The sequence below is a fragment of the Astyanax mexicanus genome, chromosome 13 (genome assembly GCF_023375975.1).
Source record: "Astyanax mexicanus isolate ESR-SI-001 chromosome 13, AstMex3_surface, whole genome shotgun sequence".
NCBI lineage: Eukaryota > Metazoa > Chordata > Actinopteri > Characiformes > Acestrorhamphidae > Astyanax > Astyanax mexicanus.
In genome coordinates this window covers 7466331-7476616 of record NC_064420.1, presented here as the reverse complement: position 1 = coordinate 7476616, position 10286 = coordinate 7466331, and the positions used below count along the sequence as shown (strand labels likewise).

General features: G+C 40.2%; 1 protein-coding gene across 1 annotated transcript in view; it reads right to left on the bottom strand.

Moving 5' to 3' along the window:
* Positions 1 to 10286, bottom strand: part of LOC103024383 (protein phosphatase methylesterase 1) — a 32371-nt gene that overhangs the window by 2310 nt on the left and 19775 nt on the right. The window contains exons 12-13 of the mRNA XM_022677293.2: positions 9404 to 9468; positions 8280 to 8347 (exon numbers count right to left, since the gene is read on the bottom strand). Of these exons, the coding sequence (XP_022533014.2) occupies positions 8280 to 8347; positions 9404 to 9468 (133 nt within the window). The remainder of the gene's footprint in view (positions 1 to 8279; positions 8348 to 9403; positions 9469 to 10286) is intronic.

Sequence of the window (10286 nt, the reverse complement as noted above, 5' to 3'; positions counted from 1 at the left end):
ATATAAGCTTATTATTTTAATTCAGTTTCACTGACAGCTGTTAAACGTATACAATTTGTTAGAGTGAAAATACATCTTGTGAATTATACTAAATACTTTAAGTGTTTCATGTCCCCTTTAAATCAGTCCTACACACAGTACTGTCTAGCTTCTGTCTGTGCACATGCTATTACTATGCTATTTGGATGCACAAAATACTGTATATTTGTATCACTAACAAACTATCCCTAAACAGATATAAAAAGTCAGACGTATATTGGTTTTGGTAATTTTTTTAACTAATGTTCAAACTGAAACGCAGTCAAGTCAAGTGACTTCCAAAGTAAATGGATCAGAGCATAATTATCCCATAAGCACATCTACAGTGGCTTGCAGACATAATCATACCCCTTGAATTTTTCCATATTTTGTCGCATTACAACCACAAACCAATATATTTAATTGAAATTTAATGTGAAAGACCATAACAAAGTAATATACAATTGTGAAGTGGGGAAAAAATGATGCATGATTCAAAATCAGTGCAGTGTGCAAAAGTATTCTTTTTTCAGAGTGCAAGCAATTACATACAGAAGTTGCCTGATGACTGCTAATGAATAAATAGAGCCCAGCTGTGTGTAATCTAGTGTCAGTACAAATACAGCTGCTCCGTGATGGCCTCAGAGGTTGGTTAAGAGAATACTGGGGAGTAAACAGCATCATAAAGTCAAAAGAACACACCAGATAGGTCAGGAATAAGATTGTGGAGAAGTTTGAAGCAGGCTTAGGCTATACAAAGATTTCCTAAGCTTTGAACATCTTACAGAGCAGTGTTCAATCCATTATCTGGAAATGGAAAGAGAATGGCACAACTGTAAACCTATCAGAACAAGGCCGTCCACCTAAACTTACAGGCCGAACAAGGGGAGAGCCCTGATCAGAGATGCAGCCAAGAGGCCCATGGTGACTCTGGACGAAATGCAGAGATCCACAGCTCAGATAGGGGAAGTCGTGCACTGCACAAATGTGATCTTTATAGAAGAGTGGCAAGAAGAAAGCCATTGTTAAAAGAAAACCATAAAATGTCCCAAATGCAGTTTGCCAAGTCATGTTGGGGACACAGCTACCATGTGGACCAAGGTGTTGTGGTCAGATGAGACCAAAATTGAACTTGACCACAATGCAAAAAGGTTATGTGTGGCAGAGAATTAACTCTGCACATCACTCTGACCACACCATCCCCACTGTGAAACATGGTGGCAGCACCATGCTCTGGGGCTGCTTCTCTTCAGCAGGAACAGGGAAGTTGGTCAGAGTTGATGGAGATGAAAGATGGATGGGGATAAATACAGGGCGATCTTGAAAGAAAACCTGTTGGAGGCTGCAAAAGACTTGAGACTGCGGCGGAGGTTCATCTTCCAGCAAGACAATGACCCTAAACATAAAGCCAATGCTACAATGAAACGGTGTTAGAAAGCCTAGACCTAAACCCAATCGAGAACTTGTGGCAATATCTAAAAAAAAACTGCTGTTCTCAAATGCTTTCTATCTAATCTAAACTAATTAAGTTTTTTATTTGTAAAATAATGTTTTGAATCACCGTTGTATACCACTTAGTGTTGGTCTTTCACATTACATTCCAATGAAATATATATATATATATATATATATTTATGTTTGTGGTTGTAATGTGACAAAATATGGAAAAGTTCAAGGGATATGAATACTTTTGCAAGCCACTGTACATCTTTTCAGTACCCAAGAACCTCTGAGGAGAGAGACTGGAGCAAACAGCTGGACACATGGTGTAGTGTAGTGGATAACACAATAACCATCTCTCTCACTGTCTACACCACGAAGAATCCATGGGCAAGACTAGTAACTCTGCATTCTCCTACCAGTGTCATGTGATATTTTTAACGTACACTTATCATCAAAGACAGAAAGAACAATAAATGGTTAGATATTTACACCGGTATGGGTAATAATTATTTAGCTACATACAGCTACATATACACATGTCCAGAGACTGTAAAAAAGATGGACGCCGTGTTGCCGTTTCCATTCATTTAATAAAAATGAAGCCATGTTGGCGATCCTAAAACCCGAGTCTGCGCGGTAGAGACCAGAGGAGGGAGAAAGACTGTGGAGAGACAGCCTACTCATTTAAATAACCCCGCCCCTGAGGGCTGCCTCCACAGAGCTCACAAAGTCTATGGTCCCACCCATACAGTCATTGGTCCCACCCGGCTAGGTGTAACCCAGCCCTTTTACAATAACCACACCTTTTTGAATAGAGCTGAATAATCTTTAAAAAAACGAATTCTGTGTGGATATAACAATTTGACAATAAGCAGAGGTTACACTAGCTGTTACATTTAAATAAAGGACGTAGAATTACAGTATATTAGAAAAAGACGTGAAACCTATGGGTGGGATGGGTGAGGTTACACAGCTTTCTGCAACCGAACAGCAGGGGGCGCCCGACCTGTGGTGGCTTCACTTTCAAGAGACAATGCTCTCCAGCAATACACAGTCTATGCGCATGTCTAACACTGCATGTTTAACGCTGCAAAAGTCTGCCAGAAGTCTCTGCATTGTTGGAGTTGTAGAGGTTCCTAATGAATCATGCTATAGTATCTGTGTCTTCAGGAGAAGCTATCGAGATAGCAGCAGCTCCATCACCACACCAGGTAATCTGGCATTATACCAAATTACGCCCTACTTCATGATATGAGACCTTCTGTCCTTTTTTTGATGATGAGTGAATAAAACATTGGTTTGTGTGCTGGATTTCAGTGGTTTGGTGGAAGAATGCCAACATTGTGAAAGGTTTTGCTATCTTCTTAGTTTTTTTTGTTCATAGTTGGAAAGAGGTGTTGGTGGTATTTCCAGTATTAGAGCAAAAAATATGCTCAAATGTCCGGTTTTCTAATGCTGAAAACCCAAATCTCAAATCCAGGTTCCAAAAAAGGTTAACATTAAACATATTGCGGCAGTTTCCCAAACAGGGATTAAGACTAGTATCGGACTACACAGTATTTTAAAGGGAGATTTTCTCCTGAAAGGAAAATATAGTCTAGGATTAAGCTCAATCACGGTCTAGAACACTGATATTTGGACATTTGGATGTTCCTTGTCCATTGTGCCAATGTGTTGGGCCCAGGTTGGGGTTAATCATAGACTAAAACGCTTTTACTTCTGCTTCATTATTATGATTGCTTACATTGTAAGGTATTCTGATTGGTTACTTTAATCTTTGAATAGTTTCTAAGGCCCAGTAGAGGTTCATAACCCTACACTAAACAAAACTAGACAAAGTTAAGTTGGAAAAAGGTAGAAACTCACAAAATATTTCTGGAGAAAGGTATCCCTGAAATATATGGCTATCTAAATCTACTTTATTCTGAAAAATACATCTATATTTTTCTTTGTTTATGGGTTTAGTTAATGTCCTTTACACAGAGTAAGTTATTCCCCAACACACAGAGAGTGTAGAGAGCAGGCTGAGAGGTGTTCAGTAGGAATTCCTTCGTGAGGAGACTCAGAAGAAGAGTTCTTTAACAGGCTGGAACTTGTACTGTATGCAGACAATCAGCGTGAGAGATTGACACTCACCTTCTGGAACTCACCGCATGAAGGGGTACGAGGAGCTGAGGAATGAACCAACACACAGAACTGGAATTAGTCTCATTAGTTCTGTGGTTGTTGGTTTCAACTTGGCTTAGATAAATACAGTGCCTCGCAAGAGTATTCATACCCCTTTGAATTTTGTCACGTTACACTGAAAAACCTATATGTATTTTGTTGCGATTTTGTGTGCTAGACCAACAATGAAAAGAAAATAATACATGGCTTTCAAAATATTTACCAAAAAAAAATCAATTTTTTTTTAAAATAAATAAAATCCTATGTGACCAAATGCCTTCTCCTAATGACGTCTCCTAATTAATCCTTATTGGTCCAGCTCTGTGTACACATTTTTGATGGATTAGCTGCTTGCTGCTGCAGTTATTGTTTTTTTTTTATTTTTCCCATTTTCTCCCCAATTTACAAAGCCAATTACCCAACCCACTCATTAGGACTCCCCCTATCACTAGTAATGCCCCAACACACCAGGAGGGCGAAGACTAACACATGCTTCCTCCGATACATGTGAAGCCAGCCACCGCTTCTTTTGGAGCTGCTGCTGATGCAGCATTACCGAGCAGCATCACAGCGCGCTCGGAGGAAAGCACAGCGGCTCGGTTCTGATACATCAGCTCACAGACACCGGACATCTGTGGACATCACCCTAGGAGTGATGTGGGGAGAGAGCGCCATCTACCCACAGGGCCAATTTTGCTCCCTCTGAGCGCCGGCAGATTGATCTTGATGGCAAAGCTGCATGATCGAGGGTTAGAACCTACGAACCTACCTTTTGCCACGGCTACTGGCATGTTTAGCTTAAAAGAAAAAGACTCTTTTTCCACAGATACTCATGAGGATCGTGGTATTTGTGCTAAGTGCTAAGCTAGTTGGCACTTTGGTGAAAAAGGTGGATGGGTTAGAGCTGAGGGTTTAACAAGGGATAGACAGCAGGACACACTGTTAGCAGACCTGGGTCTCTCAGAGAGAGCTAGTACCCCCTCGACTCCGACTTTAGAGCCCTCACAGCGGGGCGAATGGGTAAAGTCTTGGTGGCATAGTCGAAAGGCTAACGCTAATGCTAACGCAAAAGCTACAGCCAGCCCACCTGAACACCACGCTCCCCCCATTCACGTGTCAAAGAGGTTTGCCCCGCTCAGTGAAGCACCTGCTAAGGAGCCTGTTAAAGGTACCCTGGTCATAGGAGACTCTAATTTAAAAAAAATTAAACAGACAACAGTAAGTGATGATATACAGTGGATGAATTAGGACAAAATGACTTGTAGAAGGTAGCATAGCATTACTGCTATAATAGCTATTCTACCATGACCATCTATCTACCAAATCAGGGGTTAAAATATCCTACGATATTCTGTGCATCATATAACCAGACTGGAAAATTCATGTCTAGTAGTATTTTGCTTGGGTATGGGGGTCCATTATGCTTGGGACCCCCAAATGCCTTGAAACATGAATAAAATCAATACTAGAGTTCTCCTTAGTGTTATTTCCAAACTTTCACACCAGCAATGCTTTTATTGAATTTTTAAATGACAAAATCAAAAACATTTAGGCAAAACTTGAACGGATAAAGAGTTAAATCCATCATCTCACAATGGAAGGAGTAAGCCACAGCTGCAATCCTACCAAGACATGGTCGTCCACCTAAATTGCAGCCCATCCAAGGAGAGCACTGTTTAGAGAAGCCGTCAAGTGGCCCATGGTCACTCTAGAGGAGCTGCAGTGATCTGCAGCTCAGGTGGGAGAATCTTTTCAGAGGACCAAAATTCTTCAGCAGACGTTGGTGTAGGAACCGGGGGGGTATTAGAATATTAGAAACAGGTGGATTTGTCCCCACAAAAAATGATATTGTTTCGCTCAGCTCAGCTGTACTATTAATGAGGAGACAGACCGCTGTGTGAATGGGAAATCTCGCCAAACACGGAACCGGTTAAGAAATTAAGTTCCGCCTCTTAGTACAATCAGCCAATCAGCTTGCTGGTTTTGCAGCGTGCGGAGAAGAGTCAGTGTGCTGTTGGGGGGAGGCCCCTCCCTCGCTGTGAGATTTAACAGCGGCATGCAGCAGCAGCAGACGTTAAAACATATCTGGATATACGGCGATTTTCAAATTGTGTTCATTAAAGGACCAATATGTAACTAATTTTCAGTAGTAAATGATAAAATTATCAGGATGTATCATCAGATATTAAGGAAATATGTTGATTGAAAGCACTGGCAGCTCTTGACAGCAGGGATTCAGTTAGTACGTTAAGTTTTCACTCCGTCCCAGAGTTTCAGTTTTCAGTTCAGAGTGTTAGTTTTGTCCTCTGACTCCGCTTGCTTCTTGTTCCCCAACACTAGCTGGCTCAGTAAAACCTCAGTTGCTACACAGCTTAAAAAGCCTCTCAAAAAGGTTCAGTGACCAAAGAAGGAATAAAACAAGAATAAATATTACTCAGAACTGCTACTTTTCTCCTGAACAGGTAAGCTAACTGGCTAGCTAACTCAGTCAGGTAATTTATCACCACCACCAGGTTAGCTTACTAGGGACTAGAGTTGTCTCTCGCACGGGGTTCAGCCGTGCTAACCTCGGCGCTCCCTTCGCACCAGTGTTAATTTCGTTGACGAATAATTTTCGTCATAGTTTTCGCCAACAAAGCTTTTTTTCAAGACGAAAACGAGATGATAACTATAGAAAAACAGCAGTAAAAAAATAAAAGTGAGACGAAATTAACTGACATTTTCGTCAACAAATAAAAACGAGACGAAAAATTTTGGCAGTGACTACAACCAGTTAGGAAGAGATCCAATCACTGTTACTTTAGTGAAGTTGTAGAGGCGGGACAAGCGGGGTAGTCAACCAATCATAACGCTAAATACGGGTGATAGAAGAGTTTAGAATTGCTGTATTTCTCCTCTCTCCTCTCGCTCGTACTCTAAGTCCTCTGCCTCTCCTACTAGTCTAAACTTAGATGTAGATTCAGATTCAGCCTGCTGAATTTGGCAACCCGAGGTAGTTTCATGGCTGGTGAGGGGTGGGCGGGGCAGACTACTCTCTGTGATGTTTTGAAATTAGACCGCTGGAGCCATTTCACACGCTAGCTCTCAGTTCCTACAGAATGTACCTTTTAATTTAGGACTTGTAAGCTATAATAAACGAAAATTCATTAAGCAAGAAGCTGGATGTAGAGAATAGCTAGAATTTAGTGCAGTACTTTATGTTTGTAGTTTAAAGCAGTTTCTTAACCCCTGATCACTGCCCTAAAATTGTGTGTTTTCCACTAAAATCCAACTGATTAACTAATAAACAATCATTTATTGAATTTACCTGTTAAAAATCCCTAAGCCCCCATGTAGAGCATATATTAATCATCATGTATATCCAGCAGTGTATTCAACACATCATACCACCACTTACTTTATTAAGTGCATTTTAAGCAGAGGAAGCTCTAGAATATGCAGAACAGTGGGAATATGCAATAGAATATGTAAGAACAGGGTTAAGAAACACTGCTGTAACGTGACCTCTGTTCATGTGTAGTTCACAGTACGACCACAGTAAGACCACATGCCCTGATGTCTAACGTTTATATCAACTTCCGCCAAACATCTCTTTTTCAGAAAAGGACACCATAGTCAGAAGTGCTCTCAGTAGAAAAAAATAAAAGCGCAGGACTCAATGCTACTAAGTTTTTTTTTGTAATGTAAATATACAGCAGAATTGATGTGCCAATACATAATAATAATCAAATCTGTTAAATTATTTTAAATATTAGGTGATCAGTGATGACTGATCAGTTTTTGACATATTTATATAATTCATAATTATTTCTAACAACAGTAAATATAAAGTGGAGTAACATGTTTAGGTTGTAAAGTCACCTTTACTTAGATGTTACTAATAATAAACAGAATACAGAAAAAGGGATTATTTGTGATTAAAAGTAATTCCAACAAATGTTGTTCTAGGAAACTATAGGGTGGGCTTTTTTGGATCATATTAGCGAATGTCCCCCCCCCAACCCCCCCCCCCCCCCCAATATCAAACCTGCTTCTATGACCTTGTCAGCATGGATGGTAAGATGGGTGGAGAAAAATATAGGGCAATCCTAGAAGAAGACCTGCAAGAGGCTTCAAAAGACTGGGGCAGAGATTCATCTTCCAGCAGGAAACCAAACCTAAACAGCCAGAGCTACACTAGAATGGTTTAGATCAAAGATCTAATGGTTATAAATACTGTAAGAATGGCCCAGTCAAAGTCTTGACCTAACAGGTAAAAATCTCAGTCCTTAGATGTGCAGAGCTGCTAAAGACATAGCAATAAAGACTTGCAGCTGTAGATTTAGTGAAAGGTAGTCCTACCAAGTATTGGCTCAGGGGGGCTGAATGCAAACTTACTTCACAGATTTTTATATGATTAATATTTTCAAAACCACATATCATTTTGTTCCACTTCACAATTATGTGCTACTTTGTGTTTGTCTATCACTTAAAATCTCAATAAAATACATTTAGGCTTTTTAGGGTGTAAGGTGAAGACGTGGAAAAGCTCAAGGGGTATAAATACTTTTTACATGACACTATAGATCAACCATTGTTAACTTCAACCATCAGACCATAAGAAAACTGGCCTGTGTGTTTTGTCTGTTAATAGGCCTATGTACTCAACTCACCTCTTGGTTTCGCTGCGAGGCTCTGCAATCTTGTGTCTGGTCATGAAACCAGCAAGAGCGTCAGCCACCTACAGATACCAGTAAAATGGAAAAGTTTTTTAATGGCCCTTCACTTTAGTCACCGTCACACAGTACATCACAAAGTACTGACCAACTTCAAATATCTATTGACATATTTTCATGGTGTTTGGATGTGCAAACTACTGTATAATGTGTGAATTTATAGTGCTAACATTTCAGTTTGATATATCTAATAACTGATGGACACAATAATATTTCAGGATTGAAATGAGGTTTATTGTACTAACAGAAAATGTGCAATATGCATTAAAGCAAAATTTGACCGGTGCAAAAGTATGGGCACCCTTATCATTTTATTGATTTGAATATTTCTAAGCTTGTGCTTGTGCATTTGCATACCTCAGGAGATTCTGTTTGTGGCGTTCTTGCAGAAATGGCTTCTTTCGCATCACTCTCTCATACAGCTTCTCCTTGTGCAAAGTGCGCTGTATTGTTGACCGATGCACAGTGACACCATCTGCAGCAAGATGATGCTGCAGCTCTTTGGAGGTGGTCTGTGGATTGTCTGTTCTTGACTGTTCTCACCATTCTTCTTCTCTGCCTTTCTGATATTTTTGTTGGCCTGACACTTCTGGGCTTAACAAGAACTGTCCCTGTGCTCTTCCATTTCCTTACTATGTTCCTCACAGTGGAAACTGACAGGTTAAATCTCTGAGACAACTTTTTGTATCCTTCCCCTGAACAACTATGTTGAACAATCTTTGTTTTTAGATCATTTGAGAGTTGTTTTGATGAGCCCATGATGCCACTCTTCAGAGGAGATTCAAATAGGAGAACAACTTGCAATTGGCCACCTTAAATACCTTTTCTCATGATTGGATACACCTGGCTATGAAGTTCAAAGCTCAAAGAGGTTACCAAACCAATTTTGTGCTTCAGTAAGTCAGTAAAAAGTAGTTAGGAGTATTCAAATCAATAAAATAAGCGTGCCCATACTTTTGCACCATTTGGTAAAAATGCAGTTTAAAGTCTAAATTGTCTACAAGAAACATTTTTCTATTTAGTAATTTCTGGTTTCTACAGGAAAGTAAGATCACTGTTACCTTATCTGGTGTGTCCTCATGCACGGCATGTCCACAAGGGGGCAGCACCTGCATCATGAATTTCCCTGCAGAGAAGAAACTCACTGTAATAATGCTGTACTAAAACTGTTTCAAAAACATGGCATGCAGAAACAGATGAAGCTATGTTGAAATGCTCATATAACATCTAACAAACATACTTGCTTTGTTTTCTGAAACAGTATAACACTATAACAACAGGGTTTGGACAATGAAACTGAAACACCTGGTTTCAGACCACAGTAATTCATTGTGGTGACAGACAGTTCTGGTGGAAACAGGAGAGTTGAGGTGCACATTGAATTCTGCCGTGATTTAATCCGTCGTGGTTTTTAATGTTTTTTGGATACAATCCGGGTTAGCACCCGAACATCCCTTTCAGACAGCTTCCTCTTACAGCGTCCACAGTTAATCCTGTTGGATGTGGTTGGTCCTTCTTGGTGGTATGCTGACATTACCCTGGATATCGTGGCTCTTGGTCACAGATGCACCGGCAAGATGTGCACCAACAATTTATCCTTTTTGAACTCTGGTATGTCACCCATAATGTTATGGTGTGCATTGCAATATTTAGAGCAAAACTGTGCTCTTACCCTGATAATTGAATGAACCTTCACACTCTTACTGGTGCAATTAATGAAGATTGGCCACCAGGCTGCTTCAATTTAGCCATGAAACCTTCCACACTAAAATGACAGGTGTTTTAGTTTCATTGTCCAACTCTTGCGTAGGGAGGGACCTTCTGTCTACTCTGACATCCAACTGCTAAACTCCCGCATAAAGCAGACAGGGAATGTTTTAATATTTTGTCACGAGATCATGAATAATCCACCTTTGCTTTCCTCCTCACCCCACACCTCCTGCA